We start from the raw sequence: 25,922 nt of genomic DNA, 5'->3' as shown, positions 1-25,922 counted from the left end.
CACAAAAAACTATGGGGCTGTACAGACAGCCCCAAAGGAGCAGTTCTGTGCCGCCCCTGGATGCGGAGGGTTGGGGACGTGGCACTGGATGCCATGCCCCCAACATGTTGGGAAAAGGTGCCCCAAAATGCTCCGCTCTACCGAGCCCTACTTTCGGCCCCAGGCCACCGCAAAGACAGAGAAAATGACAAAGAGAAACTTGACTGAGACAATGACATATAATACTCTTCAGATACTCTTTAAAAGATGGGGAATGCTTGAGGTTGGCTGGCAAGTCCATTTTCATAGGACTGAACCTTGAAAAGTCAGTCTCTATTATAAAAAAATGACTTACACATTTAAAACACTGGGCATGCTTAAAATACAGTTGTGGCTGTGTTAACTAATAAGAGGCCCATCTGTCCTAAGTGCATTGTTTGATTATTATTATTATTATTATTATTATTATTAACCTTTATTTATGAAGCACAGTAAATTTACACAGCGCTGTACATGCAATCTTTTTAGTTAGACGGTTCCCTGCCCTCAGGCTTACAATCTAGAAATAAATTACACAGAAGGAGAAGGGAGTGGTGGTGGGGAAGGGGATGAGGGCCAGCAGTTCTTCTCTACCTCCGAGGCCTAGATCAGGGGAGATGGACTGGAGGGAGGGCTTGGGTTCTTAGTGGATGGTTAATCATCTTCCAGGGAGGCCTGTTGGAGCTAGCCTGCCTTTCTAGTAGGATAATACATATAAAATACATAACAATACAGGGAACAATTCAATAAAACAGGCAACAAAAGAACATCAAATAGCAAGTGACAATTATGCAATGCCTGGGAACGCTTCTCTGAACAGGATGGTCTTCAGCTCCGTTTTGAAGCTGGTTAAAGAAGTGATGGCTCTTGCTCGCGGGGGAAGAAGGTTCCAGGAGTGAGGGGCAGCAAGTGAAAAGGGGTGAATCCGGGATGGGGCAGAGGAAATCCTGGGCTGAGACAGGAACCCTTGACTACCAGAACGGAGGGCCCTAGTGGGAAGGTGAGGAGAAAGAAGGTCTGATAAGTAAGGAGGGGCCAGTCCATGGAGGGCTTTGAATGTTGACAGCAGGAGCTTATACTGAATGCGGAAAGGGAGAGGGAGCCAGTGAAGGGATGCCAACACAGGAGAGATGTGGTCAGAGCGGTGGGTGGAAGTGATAATGCTGCGTGCAGCTGAATGCTGGACAGAGATTAAAGGATGGAGGTGAGAAAGAGGAAGCCCAGCCAGGAGGACGTTACAGTAATCCAGTCGTGAGATCACTAGGGCATGGACCAGGATCTTGGCAGAAGAGGCGGAGAGATATGGTTGGATTTTGGCAATATTGTACAAAAAGAATCTACAAGCCTTGGCTGTGGTCTGGATCTGAGGGATACACGACAGAGAAGAGTCAAAGATAAAACCAAGACTGCGGGCTTGCTGGACTGGTTGAATGGAAATGTTGTCCACAGAGACAGAAAAGGAGTGTTGAAGGGTGGGCTTAGGAGGAAAGACAAGAAGCTCCGTCTTGGACATGTTGAGCTTCAAACGCCGATGGTGCATCCACTGCGAGACAGCTGTAAGGCAAGACGAGACTTGCTGTTCAAGCCTTGGAGAAAGGTCAGGGGCAGAAAGATACAGCTGGGTGTCATAGGCATGAAACATTATTTTGCTAGATTGCTTTCTTCTGGGTTCATCAGACTTTTTCCATGAAATATAGCCAGCATGGCATGGTGGCATGGCATAGTGGTTTGAAGACCCTGGACCATGAAACCTGCTGGGTGTTCTTGGGCAAGTCACATGCTTTCAACCTCAGGGGAAGATGAAGCCCTGGTGGCGCAGTGGTTAAATGCCTGTACTGCAGCCACTCACTCACAAACCATAAGTTTATGAGTTCAATACCAGTGAAAGGGCTCAAGCTCAACTCATCCTTCCAAGGTTGCTAAAAGGAGTACCCAAATTGTCAGGGCAATTAGCTTACAGTTGTAAACCGCTTGGGGTGTGTTTAAATGCACTGATAAGTGGTATAGAAATGTACTTGCTATTGCTATTGTTAAGATGATGGCAAACCTCCTCCGAACAAATTTTGCCACGGAAACCCAATGATGGGGTTGCTTTAGGGTCCACATAAGTCAGAAATGTCATGAAGGCCCACAACAACAACAAATAGGTGCTTTATGGGTTTTTGTTTTGATAGAAGGAAGATCAGATTCCAGCCTTAGCATTGAGGAGGGTACCACTGGGGGAAATTGCAAGAACCTACTCTGTATATAGCCTCAACTGCTGTAGCATATATTTTCCCCATATCACAGACCCATATAGGAATTGGTGGAGTACTTCAAATAATAGTAGTTTTCAATGTAGAAACTGTCAAGGAACTTCCACTCACCCTTCTGAAAGTTAGGATTGCTTTTACTGTCCTCCACATTTGCTCCTCATTATGAAGTTTCTCTTTGTCATTTTATTTATTTATTTATGGGATCTATATACTGTCTTTCTCCCAAAATGGAATTCAAGGCAGCTATAAGAAAAATATGTCCCCAGATATTTAAAACTGTGGCATTGCTCAATCAGATGTCCTTCTAAGTGCCATCTGATGACATCATGGAAAGTGCCCTTTAAGGGATTAAAGTTGCATTCCCCTACCCACAACTTTCAGGAAGCATGAAACAAACTCAACATTCTAAATGTTGGCTTTGGATGGTGGGATTTGCAGTCCCGACACATCTGGAAAATGCCAGGTTGGGGAAGATTGTCCAAAAACATGGTACTGTATCTAGCAACTCATGAAATGATGTTCTGCTTCAAATGTGCTGTCTCTCTTCTCTCCAGTTGAATGTATCCCCAGCAAAAAGGAATGTTGTTCACTCACTCTTCAAACACCAAGGCTTCAGAACATGAGATAAAATGGGGAGGGGCATATTAAGGCATCTTTAAAATGCCTTAATATGCCCTATGAAAGAAAGTTGGAAAATTAACTCGAATATGTTAACAACTCTCCCCCAAAGCACCAAAGCATTAGTGTTAATCTCACTTACCAGGTAACTTGAAATGCAATTTGATTCTGTCATTTTGTTACCTTTCTGAAATGAAATGAAATTAAAAGAAAAAAAGTATCTCACAATAGTTAGCTGTACTGCTTTAGCTGAGGCCTGTTGAAAAGGTATGGCCTGCAAGATGTTTTAGGACTCCAACTCCACCACAGCATAACCAGTGGTGAGGAAAATTAGAAGCTGCGGTCTGACAACATCTGAAGTGACACTTAGCTCATTACTTCCATTAACTCCTCCTTCCTCTTTGGTTGACTGCCCTCTTGTCCATCTGGGAAGTATTCTGTCTGATATACTGAAAGCTGGTTTCTGTATGTGTCATGACACACCTACAGTGTGTGTGTTTGCTAGTTCACCCCTAGGCTAAGAGTGAGAGCACCCAGTCAGTTTCATGACTGAATGGCAATTTAAACCTGAATTTTCCAAGTCCCAGTCCAATGCTCTGTGCTGCCAGAGTTAGACAACATCAATGGATCAAAGGCTCATTTTCTGCATCAGGGATCCTACAAGGGCCACACAGACTGTCCAAGATTCCAGAAAATGAAGGGCAATACAAACCAGAAGTAGCCAGACGTATGCTTCTGGTTTTGAAAAAGTGTTGTTGTTTTTTAAAACGGGTGAGGAGGTGCAACCCATTTAAAAGGCAAGGCTTCCAGGAGAGGCAACTCACCCATTCTTTTGCCAGGGAAAGGCCAGCTGCAGGGGAAGGGGGGCTAGCAGAGTCATATGTGGCAATGGAACCACCCTTAGGGCCCCACATTTGGCCCATTACATCATGCAGGCTCCCAGTGTGGCAGAAGAGACAAGCACAGTAACTATAAAGTGTTCAGACTCTAGAGGAAGTAGTGATTTTGGTAGGGAAATTAATTAGTCCTGCTCTTTGCATTGTTGTGTATCCAGTCATGGGGTTGTTCTCTGTGGTTGTACAGAAAGAGGTGGGGAAAGAGGCCGTTTGAAAGGGGACGAGCTTCCTGGTTGGAATTTTACTGCCTTGCCAGTATGTCCAGAGAAGTAAGTACATAGTGTGCTTGTTCCCCACCCCTAAAACATGAACCATAAAGAGAAGGGCAGTTGCCATTAACACTGTGCTGATTTCCAGACAGTTAACCATGTGAGCCTATTTCAGAAGAAACAGCAACAAACCTAGAGGATGCTGTAGGACTCTTCCTTGTTTCTGTTAACACTGAGCTCTTTCTATAGTGAAGTGCTAATGGCAGTGGAGGCCACTGCTACTGGGTGCAGTCCCTTTCTTCTTCCCCGACGTGGAATTAAAGTTTTTATGTTTGGTCTATACATGCAGCTGTGAATAATGTGGCAAGGCACATGTGTCCTTTTCTTCAAATTCCCCAAAGATTAAAACCTGGCACATCTGGGAAAGAATTTCCAGGTCAGTTCTGTGACAGTTTTCTATTTGCAGCAAAATTTATTACTATTATTTTTTAAAAGAAATGTGATCACTGCCCTACAACTTATTTCTTTTATTTTTCTCCCACTTACACGTAGCAGCTTACACTGTATATTAAGATAGTTAAGACCATCTGTAATGCAAATATTTAAAAAGTGTTAAATAACAATCCATTTAGAAACAATTTAGAAGAGTTAAAAACACATTAAAGCCCTTGACATATGAAGAACCAGCACTCTAGTTGCATGAGCCAACCAGTTAAAATACGAAGTATAAAGAAAGTAGAGGGGAGACCAACTGAGCTTCCCTCACAAAAAGTTACATAGCCTGGGACCAGCCACCAAGAGGGCTTTCTCTTGGGTCCTCACCAAATGCAAGTGTGAAGGTGGCAGAACAGAGACAAAACCATATGACTAATTCTCTTAATTTTGCTGTGTGCAAATACTGAGGTACTTCCATCCAAATGTCTTAGTGCTACCAGTCAAAAGGCACTATACATCTAAGGTTTTTCTTCCTTAATGGGTTTTGAGCTACAAAGAAAAAGAAGGAATAAAGTTACGGGAACACCCAAGAACCACACATGCATGATGACACTGTCTGGAATGACTGAAAAGTTCATTAATGTATCAGGGCAACCGCACAGTAAAAGTCTCATCAGCATGACCTGCCTTACCATTAAGAACAGTGAAGAGGACACCCTAAACAGCAGGTTTGGGGTGTCATGAAAGGACTGCAAATGATTAGTCATTTAGTTTGTTGTGTTACTGCTTGGGAGGGAGAGAGCATCTATCAGTCGTTGGCCATAGTTATTTGTCTGGCTTTGTGTAATAGGCAATATCAACAGATGAGACAATAGTACTAATGGCACAAAAAAGATAAATAATTATATAGTGTTTGTGTGTGTGTGTGTTAACATTTTTGATTTGGTTCATGTAATATGCATCATGATTTGTGTGAATGGAGTGAGGAGGCAGGCCGAACATGTGTCAGCTTCAGCATTGTTGTTGTGCACCTTCAAATCATTTCTGACTTACAACAAACATATCAATGGGTTTTCTGGGGCTGAGAGTGTGTGACTCGCCCAAAGTCTCCCATTGGGTTTTCATGGCCAAATGGGCAATTGAACCCTGTTTCCAACTCTCAAACTGCTACACCACACTGGCTCTTACCTTCAGCATTGCTTCTATTTTTAAAAATCTAACTTGTTAGATGTCAATTTATAGTTTTGGTCCTGGCATCTCAGGGCCTGGTACAGTCTTCATCTAGCAACCCTATTCCACATACAGCCTTCTGACTGTATGCTCCCACTCTACTGTGGAGCAGTCAGGAGGATCACACTGGAGATATGCTCCCAGGGTTTTCACTTGGATTATTGCATGGAGTTCTAGCTTTGTACAACGTGGCCAGGCAAATGGTTATTATTTACAAGTCTGTAGGATGTATTAATGTACTTGGAGGTCCATATACTTTCCCTGCTCCTCTTCTTCCTTCACCATTGTATTAAAGGCAGTCTGTTGTGTTGGATACTAGAGAATGTTCCCCATCTTCAAAGTCAAACTGAGCAAATTTTGACTTCCAGGGATGTGGACAAAATGCAAATTATCACAGTCCAGAGGCATCCAAGTATGTTCTTTCCAGGTTTCCTATATTCTACACTCTATTCAGGATCACTTGTTTCTAGGGTTGCCATATCCCGCCGGGGGGTGGGACAATCCCGGTTTGGGAGGGGCCAACCCGGTCCCGGCCCGGTTTGGCACCCAAACCGGGACGGCCCCGCCCACCGCGGCCACCTCAGCCCCCGCGGCGGCTCCAAGGCCTTGCTGAGGCCTGGGAAGGCTCTCCGCGGTTGGAGCTCCAGCCGCGGAGACGCTCCCTCCCGGGCCCCAGCGAGGCCTTGGAGGCGGCTCCGCGGTCGGAGCTCCGGCCGCGGGGTCCTCAAGGCCTCCACGAGGCCAGGGAGGAGGAGGAGGCCGCTTCCCACCGCGGCGATTGCTGCGATGAGGAGCGGCCCCTGCCTCTTTCCCGGCCTGGGAGCCTGCTGAGGCTTCCTCCCAGACCGGGAGGAGGAGCAGGCCGCTTCCCCTTGCGGCGATCGCCGCGATGAGGGGCGGCCCCCGCCTCCTTCCCGGCCTGGGAGCCGGCCGAGGCTTCTTCCCAGGCCGGGAGGAGGAGCAGGCCGCTTCCCACCGCGGCGATCGCCACGATGAGGAGCAGCCTCCGCCTCTTTCCCGGCCTGGGAGCCGGCCTAGGCTCCCTCCCAGGCCGGGAGGAGGAGGAGGAAGCCTGGCACCGCGGAGATCTCCGCGATGCCAGGCTTCCCCCCACCCTTCTCGGCCTGGGAGCCGGCCTAGGCTCCCTCCCAGGCCGGGAGGAGGAGGAGGAAGCCTGGCACCGCGGAGATCGCCGCGATGCCAGGCTTCCCCTCGCCCTTCTCGGCCTGGGAGCCGGCCTAGGCTCCCTCCCAGGCCGGGAGGAGGAGGAGGAGGACAAGGTTTAAAAATCTAGGACTTTTTTTTTTAATTTCCTAGCCAGGAAATTTAAAAAAAAAATGTCCTACATTTTCAAACCTTGTCCTACATTTGTCCCGGTTTCGAGGTCCTCCATTATGGCAACCCTACTTGTTTCAGGCTTTTGGTGGAGACAAAATAGCAATTATCCCCCTCCCCATTTTTTCCCTTCTGTGAATATAATTGAATTTGTCTCTTTTTTCTCTGTGTCCCCCCCGCCCCCAAGAAATAATTTATCTTGGCTGAAGATCACCCCCAAGAGCTAAAGAAAAGATCTCTCTGTTGGCAGCACTGACAGTGGAACTTTTATTCTGCCTTGGGGGACCAGTCTTTGGAGAAAATAAAACAATATTCTCTCTCTTTCTCTTTCAGTCTCTCTCTTAATCTCTCTCTCTAATGGACCAACACAGCTTCCTTTACTTTGCCAAAACAATATTTCCCCCCTTTATGTACAGCAAGGCAGTCCCTTTATTAGGACCAGTTAAAATGTGACACAGTAGTGAGCAAAGTTTTAAGTGCCCTAGCTCAATGGCTGAGCATTTTCTTGGTATACAAAAGTACCCAGATTCAGTCTCTGTCATGTTCAGGTAAGACTAGGTAAAAATTTCTGTTTGAAAATCTGGAGAGGCACGATCAGCTATTGTGGAGACCAGGAGTAAGTCTGTACTGGAGCCTAGAGGGACATCCTACCAGACTTTTAGATCTTCTAAAGCTCTGTAAGGCTGCTACTGCACTATTTTGGTAGCTATGGCATATCACTAATATGATGGCACATAATTTCCAATCACTCTGCTGGTTGTTTTGTGATGAGCGATACACTAAAACAGGATAAAATAGCCCCAGAAATTGGGGGTATCCTTTAAAATATGGGTTTGGGCTGATTTGGGGGGGGGGGGGTTGCCAGGGTCTTTGGGAAGTGCTAGTGGGGTCTGGAGGGCTGCACTAAACCCCCAAAGCCCCGGAAGCAGCCTGTACAATTCCTACAATAGACAATACTGAGCTCAATGGACCAATGACTTGACTAAGACAGTGATTGTTTGGGCTGTGAAGCGAGAAGAAGCAATTCAGTGTCCCAGTTATTCCCTAAGGCCTATTACAGACTACCAAAATAAAGCTGCTTCGGGTCTCTTTGGAGGTATGCTATTTAAATGATGCATGGGTCCTAAGAGTCCAGAGGTCGCGCCAAAGCCACACTCCATTTCTAAGCATTGGAGTGCAGCTTTTGGTGCAGCTTCCAGATTCTTAGGATGCATGCATCATTTAAACAGCATACCTCCAAAGAGACCCGAAGCAGCTTTATTTTGGCAGTCTGTAACAGGCCTAAGATTTCCTTTTATAATAGTTGTGAGATGGAATGTAGAAGAGGTTTGGAAGATATAACTATGTTGGGAAGGCTGATTGCTAAAGTTGCACCTAGGGTTATTGACTCAGCAAATAAAGAAGCAAACACAATTGATGTCATTTCCTCCAATTTTGACAGAACTAAAAGCTAGCATTTAGTAGTTACACAATAACAACAACAAGTTTATTGATTAGTCAGCTGACCATATCAACAGAATATTATTACACAGTTCATCTTAAGCCAAAAACGGAACCTGGAGATCTTTGGGGAGAACAAAATAAAGAGCAAAGTGGTACTCATTCTGTTAGCCAAGCTGGACCTTGAAGTTTAAGTGGTACAGTAGCTAAAAAGTCAATAGGCTCCAGTTACATAGGATTACTTTCTGGTGACTGTGCCATCCAGCTACTGATTAAACAATCATCTTCAGGTGCTAAAATAAAACTGGGGAATGTGTGGCCCTCTAGATGTTGGATAGCAACTCCCATCATCCAGGAGCCAGGAGAGGGAGCCAAAAGGAAACAACAAAGCTGTTCTAATAACACAGTCAGTGATTAGGGGTTGTGAGACTTGGGCCACATTCCTATTTGCAGTTTAAGCCAATTCCTGATTTGCCCTCGCTCCATGTCGGAAATCGATTCCAAAAGGTCTCTTGTTCCCACTATCAAAGTAGATCTTTTTCTTACCCCAGTGTAATTGCTTTTTTTGGCATGGTTGTCATCCCCACTAGTTGCGCCGCTTCAAATCGCCGATGGTTGAGGAGGAAGTTGGGGATAGAGGAAGAAGGAGCCAGGCAGGGACAGAAGGAGGAAACGGGATGGAGGGAGAAGCCGGGGAACAAGGCAGGAAAATGGGGGGAGGGGACAATGGATTTTTTAAAAGTAAAATTGATAGAATATTCAATTGATTGATCAATCAATTGAGCAATCAATTGATTGATCAGTCAATCAAATATTCTATCAATTTTACTTTTTTAAAAATGCACCCGCACAAGTACAAAGGCAGCGCTGGGGGGGGAATGGTGGTTCTGCCAAAAACTAAGGAGGGATGGTAAACACCCCTCTGCCATTAATCCCTCCCCTCCAGAATGAATCAGTTCTGATCTGTCGTTCCCACTTTGTGATTGTCCTGTTGGTTTGTGGTTTTTTTTAATTAATGTCTCTTGTTCGCTTTTGTATTACTGTAATATGTTAATAAATTTTTTTTAAAAAAAAAAACCTCTTTCAAGCTACTGTCTGGAAAAATTGGGTTTTTTTGCCTTTGCTTCACTTTATCACGACAGAAATCAATAACATTGTGACAAACTGGTTTCAAATGGGAACGAGGGTCATTTTGCTCTATTTCATAGTGGGAACGCGCCCTTGGAGTGCAAAAACACTCCCCATCCTTGTGGCAGATCAGTCACTGCCTTCTGTTATTAGAATAGCTTTGTTTTTTTCCTTTTGGCTCCCTCTCCTGCCTGCTTCTGGATTGACAAAACAAACAGGGCCTCAAGGATGTGAATTTATATAAAGGGTAATCAGATGGTTTCCCGGAGGAATGAGCAGGGATGATAACAGAGCTTTTCCTCTTTTGTTTTTCAGTTCTGTGAGCCTTGCTGAGATATCATGTCACACCCCAGTGCTCCTCCAGGATATGATGATCGAAATCCCCTTAATCCTCCACCTGTTGGTGGATACTCAGGGGGATACCCTGCAGGTTATCCACAGCCCCCACCATATGGGAGTGGATACCCACAGCCTGGAGCATATCCTCAGCCTGGAGCATATCCACAGCCTGGAGGCTATCCACAACCAGCCAGATACCCCCAACCTGTTCCTCCAATGCCAACACTTCCAATGAACTTTGGTAAACTGTTGATGATTTTTATTTCCTAACCTCCCCTTAACATTCAGGATTGGGGGGGGGGGGGGGGGACTGACTTGAACTGAAAAGAAAGCAAAGAAAAGTGGAGAGTCCAAATTCCACAATTGGAAGACCATAAGAACAGACAAGAGTGGACAGCTACAAGTTCTACAACTAGAAGGCTATAGATGCAGCATTCTTCTTGTTCTTTACTACTTACAAAACACTTGTTAAATGTTATATACAGATGCTTAAAAGTAAGGTAACCTCCGATGGCAGCTGGTAGCCCCTATGTAAGTGATGTAATGAATCACCTCTGGGTTTTAGTAAGAACTAAAGGAGCTATCCAAGGTGTGGGATCTGTTTTGGAGGATGTGGTTCGACCCTTTGGATAGCTCCTTTAGGATTCAGATTAAAGCTGCTAGTGGATTCACTGCCACCTTGGAAACAGCTGTCATTGGTTAGTCTCTATCCCCTTGTTTTAATATGGATATAAAAGGAAATGAAAATGGAGAAGGAATAGGAAACAAAATACTAAAGCTATTGTACATTCACAGGCTGAAGAATGGGCCAGATTGTTTTCTCTTTTGCTATGATCTTACTGGGTGGCAGGGAGGAAGTCTGGTGGCCAGTGGTAGCTTCTGGGGCCCTTTCACACTACACAGTTATAGGTGATTAATGGCAGAGACCAAAATAAATACCCCTTCATCTCTCCAGAATAACAGGGTAAAACTGGGCACAAACTGTATGAGGGGGGAAAATGTAGGTGTGTGTAATATAATCCTTAGTTGACTCAAATAATCCACCTCTGAGTCTGTTTTGTCTTGTACCAATTAATACTTATTTGTACTCAGTTGTCCCAGCCATCATCTAGTCCAGTTTTAGCAATTCATCCTCCTACATAGCCATACTGAACAGAAAATGAACTCCAGCACAGAAGAAATGCAACTGGTTGGTGGTTTCTTTAGACAACCCATTCTGCATGATTTAAAATAATTAGACTAAAGATGGTCTGGTGAGAGTTAGTCAACTAATTAAACTAGTTAATGTAATTTTAAAAATCAGATTAGTTACCTAAATTAGTTAACTACCAGTAAATTAAACAGATTAGAATATACCATGTGTGCATGCTGGAAGTGTAGAGGGTAAAAACTCAGTCTGACTGAAACTATGTTAGAGAAATTAAATTAGTTTAACTAATTTAGTTAATTAATCTTAATTTTTAAAATTACGTTAACTAGTTTAATTTCTCTGGCCTAGTCTCAGTCAAATGATAAATAGGTTTTTTCCCCTCTACCCTTCCAGGATGCACACATCATATATTCTAATCTGTTTTACTGACTAATGAAACTAGATGGTGTCGCACTAGTGTAATACAGTGTAGCATTAAACAGATCCATGTATTTTAGTGGAAAGTTCAAGGATGTAATGGTGTGTATTTGATGAAAAGGATGGATTGAGTTAGAAAAGAGGTTTAAGATGCCTCTTTACTTTAATCTGCTGCTACAACTGGAGTTGCTTGCTAAGAACTCAGAGAAGTGCCCTTCTGAACACTCACGCTGCCTCTTGAAACAAGGATTTTTCTAGCCATAAATTCCTGTCTCTGAATAGATACTTCATACAACAGGCTGCTCAGTTTCTGGAGACTTTTCAATCAGGAAGGGGCTTAGTATCAATAACAACCACTGAAGAATATCTTGGTGCAGAGATCTAACTAATTTGGGTGATGAGTGCAGTGAGAACAGGATACATCTTGGCTTTCATTGACAGCTGAAACTCCTTTCATAGAAGGAGTTGGCAGAAGTAGAATGAAACTGGTTTTGTGGGGGACTTATTTCAGCCTTTCAAGGAAATGGTATGCTCTCTCTGGCTTGAATGCTGTTGATTCATGTTAGCATTGGATCACTTGTTGATTTGTGAAGTTGACAGGTAAATACCATTGATTCAGAGGATGTGTGCTAGTTGGGACTAACAGTACGATACAGACCTCTATGTGTCTGTCTGTGTGTATACACACACAAATTAACTCTCTTCCTCTCTCTCAAGGGAATCTCTCCTGTTATTCCTTCCTCCAGTATGAGTAGGTTTATTTAATATGGGATAAGAACTACAGGGTTAATGCCATTGTATTTTCTTTTGACAGGTGATAGCTATGTCAGTGGTGGTTCAGGAGGAGATGGAGCATTTCATGTCGCAGATTGGGATGATCAGAAAGTTAGACACACTTTCATCCGTAAGGTAACTTTGGAGGAATTAGTGCTGGGTGGTTCCTGTTGCAAACCGCTCATTTTGTGAATGTGATGTATCTTTGGGGGCGGGGGGATGGTAATGGCATGATGCATGCTGATATCAAATGAAGAAAGTATGGAAACACACTCTTTGTTTTCTCAAATGCAAAGGGTTATTTTTTTAAGGGAGGGGCATCTCTGTTCCCAAGGCTTCTCAATCAGGGTTCCCTGGAAACCTATGGTTCTACAAGAGGTTGCTAGGAGTTCTGAAAGAGATTGTGATTAAAAAGAATAAAGTTTTTTATTAGAGCTATAGATACACTTTTTTGAAGATCTGAATGTTATTTCCAGGTTTTCTCTAGGGCAAAAAGGTTGAGCTAGTCTAGTATGACCTTTCTCAATTTGATGTCCTCCAAATGTTTTGGATTACAGACCCTATTGCCTGATGAGATGTGGCACCCAAAATGAAGGGAGAGCATTAAGTTGTAAAGAGGCTGCCAGAAGGGGCTAGTGACAATAATAAGGTCTTGAATGATACTAAGGAAGCTCTAGCTTGCAGCCATAGAAGGGAGACTGGGAGAGTGCATAATTAAGTTGATGTCCCCAGGTTGCTGTCAGAAATCTCCCAGAGTCCAGGAGACAGTGGGGAGAGTTATTGTGTTCTCTTGTAGCAGAAAAATGCACAGAAAAGCAACTGGGAGAAACAATATTTTCTACATATATCTCATTTCCACCACTCTCACAGGCCCTTTTTGTCAGGGCCGTCACAGTGGCTGTTCCCACTCTTTGGAATTCCCTGCCAAGGGAAGTTAGGTTGCCCTCTCTCCCTATTGTCCTCCTGCCAGCTGGCAAAGAAGTTTTATTCAGGTTGGCTTTGGCCAACAGACTTTGCTTCCTAGAGAGGTTTTTTTTAAACAGATGTGGTGGTTGTGTGTGTAGGAAGGGGGCTGTACATTCCCTTTCTCTCTCTCTCTGCTTTTAAATGGTTCCTAAATGGCTTTTATTCAGTGGTTGTTTTAGCACAGAGGGAGGGGGATGTGTATCTCTAGGCCCCATATGGGCCCAAGGCTATTTTTTTAGCCCTCTCCCCCTCCAGACTTCAAAGACCACCCTTTTTCTGGCCAAAAAAAGAAAGAAAAGGACAAATGGCTTCTCCTGGTGAGGCACTTTGCCTCTTAAGTAGGTTGCAAGCAACCTTTGCATTGTTCTACCATGAAAAAAATACCAGTTTTTCAATACATTGAGAGGACTTTTCTGCTTCTGCTTTTGTTTTTGTCATTTTTGGCAGTCTGTGTGGCCCCCAGAAACAGAAAATAATCCATTGAACTTGGTGCAGTTACCCACTTCTTTTTCTTTTTCCACTTAACACAATGGACTTATAAACTTATAAATTTGTAGTTTTAGCTGTATCTGTTTTGAATCATTTTGTGAACTGCCTTGGCTCCCAGTACTGGGAGAAGGGCAAGATTTGAAACAAACCAATAAATAAATAAATAAATAAATAAATAAATAAATAAATAAAGTCTTTGTTTCCAGGTCTATAGCATCATCTCAGTGCAACTTATCCTGACTGTGGCCATCATTGCAATCTTCACCTTTGTGTAAGTTTTCACTGAGGCAGTGCTGCACCAGTGCTGCTTTTCTATGTGCAAGGACAGTCATAAAGTAGTGAACCTAAAAAAACTGATGTTTCCAACTTTTATGTTCATGTAAAAACTTAGCATGCTCATTTTCCACTTCTACTAATGGTGTTTAAACCATGCTCAAGCCAGTTTAGGAATCTGTGATGTTGGAACAATACATGTGATAACTTACTTAAGTTATAACCTGACTGCTAGTTGGAAGGAATGACAAATGTGGCTTTTCAGATCACAGCTTGGAAAAGTTACTTTTTAAGATAACAGCTCCTGTAATCCCCTGCCAGCACATTTCACAGCCCTGAAATAGAATCTGGATATATTTTGGTCAAAAATGTTTTCTATTCACTCCCCTTCTAAATTGCTAGTTCTACTGTTAATAAATGATTGGTGCTTTGCCAACCATTTAATAAATACTCTGGACTGGAGTATTGATCAAAAGGCATTTTTTAAAACTTTTTTGTGTATGAATGTCTGTGGTTTAATTTACAGAGCTTGGGGAAATTACATTTTTGTATTACCATTCCCATGATTCCCCATAGAGAATGAACACTATAGTCTAAAATTTAGACTTTTCTAAACGCTTCTCATTTCAGATGCTTTCTAAGCTATGCTGTGCCATTATAGCATGCTTTCCAACTACACCTTTAACCTACAGGTTCTTGTCTTCTGTTGCTGATCAGTTCATTATTGTCGTTAAGGTACATGGAAATATATTAATATTTAGTAGTGATCAGAACTGGAGCTTGAAAGAACCATAAGGATAACTTAAGGAACTTTTACTCTGAAATGAAATCTTGTTTTGAGAGTAGAGCTGTTTTGAAAGTAATTCTGGGCTATTTTTTTCATATAATGATAAATGTGAGAGAAAATACTTACTCTGTTATACAATGTTCACTTTCCACAGTGACCCTGTGTCTTCTTTTGTCCGGAGAAATGTTGCTGTGTATTATACATCATAGTAAGTATCACCTAATCTCCTATATACTTACAGAACAGTGCTGCTGAATATAGATCTGGGTCTGAATCAGGCTATCTTGTCAACTGGTGATCAGTTTGTTTGTTTCACTTATATTCAGCTTTCTCTGCAAAGAGCTACTTAGCAGTATTTCATATTTTTCTCCTCAAAACAACCCTGTGCAGGGATAGAGTTAGGCTAGTATCAAGGCTTTACATTTTGTGGGTGAATCCCACAGTGCTAATTTGGCCTTTAAACCATGATAGCTGAAATAAACTCGTAGTGAGCTTCTCTTCGTAACTCAGTGGTTGGGGCTCTGTACTACTACCATCATTGCCCAGTCAGCTACTGGAGATCCCACCGTGTGCCTTTATGTGTTTAGTGAAGGATAGTAAGCACTTGATAGATCCTGTGGCAAACATCTCACTCTTTTTTGCCCCTTCCTGCAGTGCTGTGTTCCTGGTCACTTATCTGGTGCTGGTGTGTTGTGAAGGCCCACGGTGAGTGTGTGTTGGGTATAATTGGGACTTCAGGATCTATTTAGTGGGCATGTTGGCTGGCTTGGCTACTAGGATTTTGAAATGACTTGCAAGAAAGGATAACAATCCTGTAGAACAGGGGTGGAAATCATGTGGTTCTCCAGATGCTGGAGTGCAGTTCACAATAGTCCTAGACAGCATAGACAATGACAAAGAATACTGGAAACTGCAGTCTAACAACATCTGGAGAACTGCATGATCTTCACCCCTGTTGTACAGAAATCCTTACTCCAACTGAACAAGAACACCCTGTTTTTCCTTCTCTGAGTGTCCTGGAACGGGTTGTATAACCTCATAGATGAAGATATTTGCCCTCTCTGATAGCAGGGAGTTTCTGTCACTGAAATGTCAACTGTTGATAGGAAAGGAGTGTAAACTGGTGAATTCCTGTCATTTAGTTAATAATTACATTATAAACAAAACCTTCAGTTGTTGTAAGTCTTTAAAATACATATGCAGACACACACAGGCTCCACCTAATAAAATGTTTAATAAAAGACAAGGTAGTTCTGGTGAAATGGAAGCCAGCTGGGTGGAAACTTTGTGGGGAAATTTGAGGCTGGCTTTGGGGAGGATTGAGCTGTGAAAAACTACAGGTGTATTTGAATGGATGTATAGCACACTGGAAGCGCTTTTCCCAGCTTGCCATCTCAGATGTGTTTGACTTCAGCTCCCATTTTTCCCAGCCAGCACATCTTCAGTGTACTGACTAGGGAAAGCTGTAGTAGAGGAGTGAGAACTATATTAACATAGAGCAGTAATAAGCAGATGCTGCAAGTTACACATTTGGGAGGATAGGTGCCATATTCTGGTCTTGTCAGTAATGTTCTCTTTCTGTTTGAAGAATAATTTCAGTTTGGGTTGGGACTGAGGCATGACTTTGGCTCCGGTTGGGAGATGCTGAAACTCTTGTTACAAAGCAAGGTCCATATGTGGAGTGACATTCTTTACTATATTCTGTCCTCTTAAACTTTTCCAGGAGACGCTTTCCATGGAATATCATCCTTCTCTTTGTCTTTGTAAGTAAACTCCTTTGCTTTGGAGGTAGAAATAATAGAATCTTATTGAAGCCATGTTAGGTTTGCCTTGAAGTCATTTCTGACCTATGGCAGCCCAAAGGCAAACTTAACATGGGGTTTGTTTGGATTTTGGTTTTTGGATGGAGCTTGAATATATGCAAAACTTTGGCCTGTTACAGACAGCCAAAATAAAGCTGCTTCAAGTCACAGTGGAGGTATGGTGTTTCAATGATGCATGTGTCCTAAGACTCCAGAAGTCACACCAAAGCCATGTTCCACTCCTAAGGACTGGAGTGTGGCTTTGGTGTGGCTTCTGGACTCTTAGGACGCATGCATCATTGAAACACCATACCTCCACTGTGACTCGAAGCAGCTTTATTTTGGCTGTCTGTAACAGGCCAATGTTTTTGCAAGGGGATCCAGAACGGATCCCCCACAAAGTAGGAGGGGCGACTCTAATCTAATAAATTCTTTATATCCTGCTACACTACTAAGAATATCCAGACCGGTATACACCCTTATCATAAAACTATTGATATAATTAATAAAAAGTATAAATACAGACTAATACAGGTGGGGTTTGGTTTTGAACTAAGATTGCAGGAGGCTAGAGTTCAAACCCCACTCAGCCATGGAAGCCTCCTGGGTGACCATGGGCAAGTAACACTCTCTCAGCCTCAGAGGAAGGCAATGAAAAATCTGCTCTGAATAAATCTTGCCAAGAAAATAATAATAATAATATAGTTTATTTGTAACCCGCTTTTCCAAAACTTTGATCAAAGCGGCAAACAGTCATCTATAAAAACATTCCAATAAAATCAATTAAAAACAGCATTAAAACAACATAGTAATACTAACGACAAAAGGGCCAGATGGAAGGGGAAATCGATATATACAGTCCGGGGTCAACAATGAAAAGGGGTAAGAGAAGATTTTCACGGTGGGAAGGCTTGAGAAAAGAAATACGTCTTCAGATTCTTTTTAAAAAGAGCTAAGGATGTGGTGGAGCGAAGCTCATCTGGGAGACTATTCCAGGATCTTGGGGCCACAATAGAGAATGCCCTCTGTGAGGTCCTCACATAGCGTGTTGCTGGGACCTCCAATAATTTCATCCCTGTTGATCTGAGTGTGCGGGGCGGATTATATGGGGAGAGGCGGTCCTCCAAGTACCCTGGGCCCAAACCTCATGATAGGTTTACCATAAGTCAGAAATGATGTGAAGGCACACAAGAACAACAAAGCAGGCCCTTCTTTAGGTCACCATAAGTAGAGTTTGCCTTATAGGCACGTAACACAACAACAGCAAATGCAACAGGCATTTTCTAAAGCAAGAATGAAGATTATAGTACAATAGAAATGTTAGAGCAAAGCAAAACACCTAACAGCAGCAATGGCAAAAGATGTTTCATATTGTCCCTCTCAGCCATGGAACCCTCCTGGGTGTCTGTGGGCAAGTCACACACTCTCAGCCTCAGAGGATTGGAATGGCAAGCTTGCTCTGAACAAATCTTGCCAAGAAAATCTCATGATAGGTTTGCCTTAGGGTTATTATAAGTTGGAAATGACTTGAAGGCACAGAACAACAAAGTATTGTCTTAGAGAAATAACAGTCTTCCATTTTTGCAGAAGAGATAGAAGGAGCTTGATGAGTTTAAACTGGAAGTGTATTCCAGAGTTGTGGGACTACTATCAAACAGGCATATCTGTTGTGCTCTCTTTCCACATCTCTTGCCAATGATTTTAATTGCTGTTCAGGTCTTAGTGAGTCAAACAGTCCTTAAAGCATTTTTATTCAGGAGTTTAAAGCATGGATGTCAACTGTCATCAGAGGGTTCACATGTTGGTTCCCGAGGAAACCTTGGAGGGCCACACCTATTCCTTGCAACCACTTCCCACATGCAAGTCTGGGCTTCATTTTGCCCATTCCTGCTTTAAAGGTTATGACCAGATTCCCCAGCCATACTTGCCTCATTGGAAATACTGTTTCCTTTGACTGTGCATTTTTCAGATGGAAGAAAACATAAGAGATCAATTTTTCACTTTTTTTTTTTTTTTTAGGTTTTTAGGCTGATGTAGAAGCTAGTGTAGAACTGAAGATTTCATGACAGATGTGGATATACAGGATATTGCGGTCTGTGATAATATCTGGCTAGACAGAGATCAAATGCTAATTTTAGTTTCTGTTTTTCTTGTAGACATTGGCTATGGGATTCATGACAGGCACCATTGCTAGGTAAGGGACAAAAACAACTCCTGTCTTAAATCCTTGTTTTAATCCATGTGTGTTCTCTAGCATGAGTTTCTGGTTAGAGGTGGTAGTTTGAATATCAGTTCAACAGGATATTTTCTTTGGGATGTAGTGAGTATGAATGACAATCAAAAAACCCCCAGTTCAACTATGCCATGCTGTGATTTACTCATGCAGGGAAGAATATAAATATTTTAATAAATAGATAATAAATAAAATAAAGGTACATGGGACATGGATGTTGCAAGATCAGGATTGGAAAAAGTAGCATACCCTATATTTGTTAGCCACATAATCCATTTTACTATTTCTAGCAAACCATTTCATACACATTTTCTTGAAAAAAATACCACTCTAAGATGGGCATTTCCTGTTACATAGCTAACTAATTTATAATAAACATTGCAACTTATACGCTGTAAATATTTCTGATAAAGGTTTCAGACCTGCATGTGGTCTCCACTTTTGGTTTGTTAAAATGTTTTACTCTGCTCACCTAGCAATTCACTTTGTATGGCCTTTGGAACTGGCTTTATTAGAAGGTCATTTTAAAGAAGGGTGTGGACCAAGACTGTACCTTCTTCATATTCATGGGGTGGCCTGTATTCACATCTGCTCCTCCCTGTGCATGTCTCTCACCTCTGTTAGTAGCTGTCTGGGCTGGCCCAAGATGTCTTCATGAGATAAAGGGCAATATGGAGCCTTATCCAGATCCATGTACAAAAACTACCTGGACAGTTAATGCAATTTTCCTTCCATGCTCAAGGTGGGAGTACATCATTCACTATTTACTGATATAACAGCTTACAAAGCACTGAGCAAGTCACAAAGTATTCAGTTCTCTCCTTTGTCACTTTGATGACACCTCCCAGTATCAGACCCTCAAAGTGACTGCTTCAGGTTACCTTATGGTAGGGCTGGCCCTATCAATTGTGGAAAGCCAAAGTAGTTTCTACTTATAGTTTTTTTCTACACCATAAAAATGGGAAGAATTCTTTTGAATAAAAACCCATAGGTCTTGTATCTCATGTTCCCACAAAGGTGGTTAGAAGTTCATAATCTGTAGTGATGATTCAGGTAACAATTTAAATTCAGCTACAGGAATTTGAGGGCTCTGGAGATTACAAACTTTTATTGTAAAGCAAAGAAGTATGGGTGATTTCTATTTTTCCAAGAGAAGGTGATGGGGTGACAGAATAGTAATGTAGTTAACCATAACTAGTTACTGGAAGTGGTGATGGTAAACAAGAATGTAACAAAATTCTGTTTAAAAAGTAAAGTAATGAGTAAAAGTGAAATTTCTGTGCTGGTGTAATTATTTGTCTATTTATTTATTCAGTTTATATCCTGCTTTTCTCACACATGGGACCCAAAGCAGCTTACACTGTATGTTAAAACAAAATAACTAAAACTATCTGTGTGTGTGTGAGTGCGCACACATGCTTTCAAGTCGTCTGTAGAGTTATGGTGACCCAGTGAATGTCATATTACTTAGGCAAGGAATACAGAAATTAAAAAAGCTCCCCCCCCCCCCCCCAGTTTCATATCTTTAAAAAAATTTAAAAAGCTTTAAACAACAATCCACTTCAAAATACTAAATTGGAATGGTTAATGTCATGGATCCTAATGACTCTGAAAAGTTCCTTTTAAAAGATATCTGTAGAGACATTTTGACATGAAATTGTCATGTTTTATGCCATTTTCTTATCAATCATAAATGTTTATTTCTGAAAAAATAGTAATACAAAGGCGGCAAGCAGCAAATGAGGAATTAGCTATTGTAGTTACCTTTTCAGCATCTGAACAAGTAATGGCAATCAATTACTTTTAAAACCCTGCAATAAATAATGGAAATTAATTAAACAGTAACCTTCCATGCTCTGTTAAAAGGTGGCCTTGAAACATGTTTGCTATTCTTTGAGCCCCCCTTTTTGAAGCATGTCTGTTTTCCAAAACCCAGTTAAAATCAGTGAGACTAAATTGCTTAGTATGAGTGGAGGGAAAATCTCTTGATTGTCACAATACATGAGAACATGTTGTCCACTCTCATTTACTAGATAGCTTTACTTGGCAGAACTTAATTACAGTAGACACCCATCATTAGTGTTTATTTCAGAAATTGAAAAATCTCATGACAAATACCTGTGAAGTGTGGCACTTAAATAGAATGGAAGAACTATTGACTACAACCAGCAGCATAATTATCTGGAAGTGAAGTGAATTGAGTTGATATTAGTGATCTTGTTTCCAGATGTATGTAAAACTTTGACACTAAACCAACTAAATGTTTCTTCTTTGATGGCTAGCAAAACAGCATTAATACAAACAAAAATCCATTAGTGATACCTTTTATTGGTCAACCAAAATGCACAGTATGCACTTGTTGCAAGCTGTCAAGATGTTACAAACCAAATAGGAGAAAGAAAAAAACCCAAACAATTGGAGATGTTAGATGCCTGCATGTTGTTTCAGTCCTTTGTAAAGATGTTATGATGGGGAGGATATCTTTTGCAGGCAGGCTCCTCCTCCTTCTGGCCATGCGGCAATAGGGAGCTTTTCAGAGTTCTGGAAAAACAGCATTAATGTTGTTGTATTGTAGCATGCTCCACATGCCCATATCCTTGCTATTTGGTATTCAATTGTCCCCACCATAGGCCTTATACATGTACTAAATGGTATCATTTACTATTGAAATTATTATAAATGTTACAAACCTTAGGCAAACTAATTGTTTAATTTTCTCTTTGCAGCATGTACAGTACAAAGGCTGTGCTAATTGCCATGATAATCACCGCTATTGTGGCCATCATTGTCACCATCTTCTGCTTCCAAACAAAGGTGAGGTGTGGTTTTTCCTTAAGGCAACGTCACTGTGTTTAGTAGCAGATATCTGGATCCCCAATATTTGTTTGAAGCTCCTTGATTATTCTTAATAAATGAAGTTGGAGGAAATGGAGTGTTCTGTATATCCAATGCAGCCTACAATTACTGTGACCATACTACACTTAGCAGGGATGGAGAACATGTCACCTGTCCCTAATAGCTGCATTTGATGCCAACTAGCACATTTTGGTGGAACAGTGAAGAAAGAAGCACTTTCACTTTAAAACAAAATATGTAGAAAGGGTCAATCTTGTTTTCATGCTAAGTAATGATCCTGGAAGGTTTCTAGAAGAACAATTAAGCTTAAGAACTAGATTAAATCTTGCACCTAAACAGTTATTGGCCATGCAGGCTGGGGGGTGGTGGTATCCGCAGTCCTGTTTATGTTCTTGTCATCAAATGTTGGCTGTACAGTTGATCTTATAGTTCATAGCCTTACTCAGGCATCACTTCCTCAGTTTTAAATAAGATATGAAGAAGGCACAAGCTAGCATGCATGTTCAGTTTTCACTAGAATAGGCACTTCTCCAGACTTGTCACTTTAGCAAACTTTAATAAAAGTTATGATGATGATTGTGAGGTTGAAGGGGGGAGAAGCTAGGCACACCACTCTGTGTTTTGATTTCAAATTATTGCCATGCTGCCAGCACCTCCTAAACCAGAATTGTGCTCTCCAGATGGTGGCAGTCAAAGAGCTCCCATAGTTAGAAAAGACATGAAGTTAGTCATTAGAAGATCGGTAGGGGTAATAAGGAGATAATGAATGTACTTTCCAAAAGATTATATTGAAGTTATTAAGGGTCCTATTCATTCCCTTAAACTTTATTTTAATCCAATGGGTAAACATTCACTCAGTGAACTGCTTCTGTCAGAAGACTGGGACAGGGCCAGTCTCCCTTTCACATTGTAGTTCTTCTTCAGTGTACTCCAAACACCTGCTCCACAAGCCTCAATAGCCCTCAGGCTATTCTCATGGTGGTACCAAGGGCTTCAGGGACAAGAGCAAGGGAATCAAATTGCCATCACACTGGCAATTTAATACCAGTGCAATGCTGGATTTAAGTCTATGTTTATTATAATATACACATTAATTATGAGTATAGTCAAATGTGTATAAACGATTGTCTCATTGTTGAATGAGCAGTGACACTTTCCTTTTAAAAATATTTTCTCTTTCATGTAAGTGTCTGTCTGTCCTTCATATCATGGAGTTGGTATGGCTAAGACGTTTGTTGTTATGTGCCTTCAAGTTGTTTCCACCTTATTGAGACTCAAAATGAACCTATCATGGAAATTGACAAAATTTACTCAAGGGGGTTTTGCTTTTACCACAGGCTGAATGTGACTTGGCTAAGGTCACCGTGTAACTTTTCTTGGTGAAGGGGGAGGGATTCTCTTTGCATTCTAGTCCAACACAAAAACCCCTACACCATATTGGTTCTGCCAAGAAGACACCTGCCAAACAAATTCAGGTTTGGACAGGATAGATTATGTGCTGCTTGCATTTTCCCTCTGTCATGTGTCTCACTCTTGTTCACAGGTGGATTTCACATCCTGCGCTGGCTTGTTTTGTGTGTTGGGCATTGTCGTCATGGTGACTGGTATTATCACAGCCATTGTCCTCGCCTTCAAATATGTAAGCATATCAAGAATGGAAACTCGAATGGGGCATGGGACCATTGCTAGTTCTAGCAAGTTCTATGTTTCTAACACTAGTCCCTTTCCTTACATCTCCAATAAGTTACAGGTGTTTGTGATGGAACTGGATCTTTGCATATTGATATGAATCCCCACCTAGTCTTGGTAGATCATTGTGTTTGGCTAAGTTCTTGATTCCCCGGGACACCTGGTGGCTCCTAAGTTAATGGATCTGCCCTGGGTTTTAGTCCAAAGTATAAAAGAGCAGTCTGAGATGCTGAACCTATTTTGGGGACAGGGTACAGCAACTTTGATAGGTCCTTTAAAATTTGGACTAACAGCCAGAGTGCATTTGCTGCCCCACTGATCTGGAAGTTACCAGCCACCAATGTCAGGTTGTGATGTGGAGACTGTGGGTGATCAATACTCTGTCCACTTTCATTTGTGTAGGGCTAAAGTTCTCATGCCTTTAAATGGATCCTAAGTCTGAGCTGGTGTTTATTTTGAATTCCCATTGTAACTGTGGCATATGAGGGACCCAAGAGATGGTATTGTTATGTTTGGCTAGAGCAACTAATTGGTTTTCTTTTCTTCCAGGTCTATTGGCTTCACATGCTGTATGCGGCCATTGGTGCAATTGCCTTCACACTGGTTAGTAGAGCGTTTACTTAGGCATGCACAGCTAAGGACTATTACTTGAACTGCTTTTTTAGATTGGTTGTCCTGTCACATGGATTCCCAAGGCAGGCAAGATAGGTGGAAAATCAGAACCGTGTCTCTGCATTGTTTGTCTTTTGTACAGTGTTACAGATAATAATCTAGCACATGGGTGGGGGATGTTTGGGTCCCACATGTTTTGGACTGCATCTCCTATAATTCATATCCATTGACCACACTGACTGGGGTTTTGGGGGTTGAAGTCCAAAACATCTGAAGGGTCAAAATTTCACCACTCCTCATCTAAGATGTGGTTATTCACACCTTTTGCTCTATCTATTTTAGTGCTTTTACTCTGTAAAACTTCTCAGTCCCATAGCTGTTAGATAAGAGGGCTAAAAAAACCCATACACTGCTTCTAAGATGTGGTTATTCCCACCTTTTGCTCTACCTATTTTAGTGCTTTTACTCTGTGGAACTTCTCAGTCCCATAGCTGTTAGATAAGAGGGATAACAAAGCCCCATACACTGCTTCTAAGAAGGATAGGCACTAGTTTTTTATTCTTCCCACTAGTTGAATATTTTAAAAGCCAATGAATATCTTGACATGGTTTGCTGTTATTGTAGTGTGGCTGTGCCTGCTGCATATGTGGCTCTTGTTTCTGTAGCACTACAAACTTGCCTTGTTACCTGGAGCCAATTTTTACTTACCGGTAACTTAGGTGACTGTGTATGTTGTCTTCTCATCTTTGATTAAGGATTCAATTACAGGCCTCATGGAGATGTGCTGATGTGGGCTGAGAGAGTGGGTCTCTCTGAAAAAACAAGTGGTGTATGCTAGACTAATGTTTATATTGTGGCTAATAACACCAAGAATGGAGAAGGATGCAAGATTATGGCTAGGAAGAGTTGAGAGGATGAGAGATCTTGGCCACACAGTAGACCAGTATTTTATATTATACTAATAAAACTGGGATAGGTTTTTCTTTAGACCTGCAGGAGGTCTTCAAACAGGCTGGATGGCCATCTGTCGGCGATGCTTTGATTGAGATTTCCTGCATGACAAGGGGTTGGACTGGATGGCCCCTGTGGTCTCTTCCAACTATGTGATTCTAATTCAATCGAATATTTCTGACTTGAATGGATTGCCCAATTCTGTGTTTATGCCAGCTTGGTAGTATTCCTGGTTTCATGGGAATTATATTCATAAGTTTTACCATATATGTTCATGACCCAATGGTATGAAGCCATCTTGAATCCCATTTTTGGAGAAAGGCAGGAAAAAATCCAATAAATAAATAAATAAATCTTAAACGGAGTTGAAATTTGTGAAAGGAAACTTTGTTATTCTCTCCCTCAACCCCACTCCCCATGCCCTGTCTCCATCCCTTAGCCTAACTTAGTGGCCGTGGTAATATGTGTAGCTTTCTAAAAATTATTATGACCTAGAGCTTTATTTTTCCAAGATGATATTTTAAGGAATTATCACTTGACACTACTTCAGTGATTTCATCTTTCATTAGATTCTTGTGTTTGTTTGGTTTTTTTTGGCCTGGGCTTGATCAGAAATTTGATCAGTCGAGGAAAATGGAGAACATGTTAAGAAAACTCTTCCCCAAAACCTCTTGAATGATGGGTGAAAAGATGGGGATGTATGAAGCCACAGAATTATAATCTTGGTTGGGCTCAGGATTGTCTTGCACGTCCTATAACACTGAGGGTAGGGTATAGCCCTCCCATAATTGCTTGTTGGCTGGGGTTTATGGGAATTGGATTTTAAAAGCATCTGAAGGGCAACACATCCTTAGCTCTTCTATAAAATTATCACCTGGCAATACCCCTTGTGCTTTTTCCAAAGAGCTGTGATAAGCCCTGGTTCCCTGTGGCATATGGTCAATTTGAGAGTGTATACTTCTCTGATGTAGCCTTTGGCATCTAGATTCTTTATGTCTGCATGCTCAGGAAGGGAGAGCT

General features: G+C 41.8%; 1 protein-coding gene across 3 annotated transcripts in view; it reads left to right on the top strand.

Annotated features, from left to right (window-relative positions):
• The window catches only part of LOC149314024 (protein lifeguard 3-like), a 69,228-nt gene that overhangs the window by 42,652 nt on the left and 654 nt on the right, over positions 1-25,922 (top strand). For all 3 annotated transcript variants that reach the window (XM_089520371.1, XM_089520372.1, XM_089520373.1), the window contains 10 exons: positions 9,880-10,144; positions 12,285-12,379; positions 13,906-13,970; positions 14,914-14,967; positions 15,414-15,464; positions 16,483-16,522; positions 18,718-18,755; positions 21,521-21,608; positions 23,194-23,289; positions 23,889-23,942. In XM_089520371.1, coding sequence (XP_089376497.1) covers positions 9,904-10,144; positions 12,285-12,379; positions 13,906-13,970; positions 14,914-14,967; positions 15,414-15,464; positions 16,483-16,522; positions 18,718-18,755; positions 21,521-21,608; positions 23,194-23,289; positions 23,889-23,942 — 822 coding nt within the window. In that variant the 5' untranslated portion in view covers positions 9,880-9,903. The remainder of the gene's footprint in view (positions 1-9,879; positions 10,145-12,284; positions 12,380-13,905; positions 13,971-14,913; positions 14,968-15,413; positions 15,465-16,482; positions 16,523-18,717; positions 18,756-21,520; positions 21,609-23,193; positions 23,290-23,888; positions 23,943-25,922) is intronic.

The sequence above is a fragment of the Sceloporus occidentalis genome, unplaced genomic scaffold (genome assembly GCF_023333645.1).
Source record: "Sceloporus occidentalis isolate IW3139 unplaced genomic scaffold, rSceOcc1.0.p SCAF_4, whole genome shotgun sequence".
NCBI classification, from domain to species: Eukaryota; Metazoa; Chordata; class Lepidosauria; order Squamata; family Phrynosomatidae; genus Sceloporus; species Sceloporus occidentalis.
This window is presented reverse-complemented; position numbering and strand designations above follow the sequence as displayed.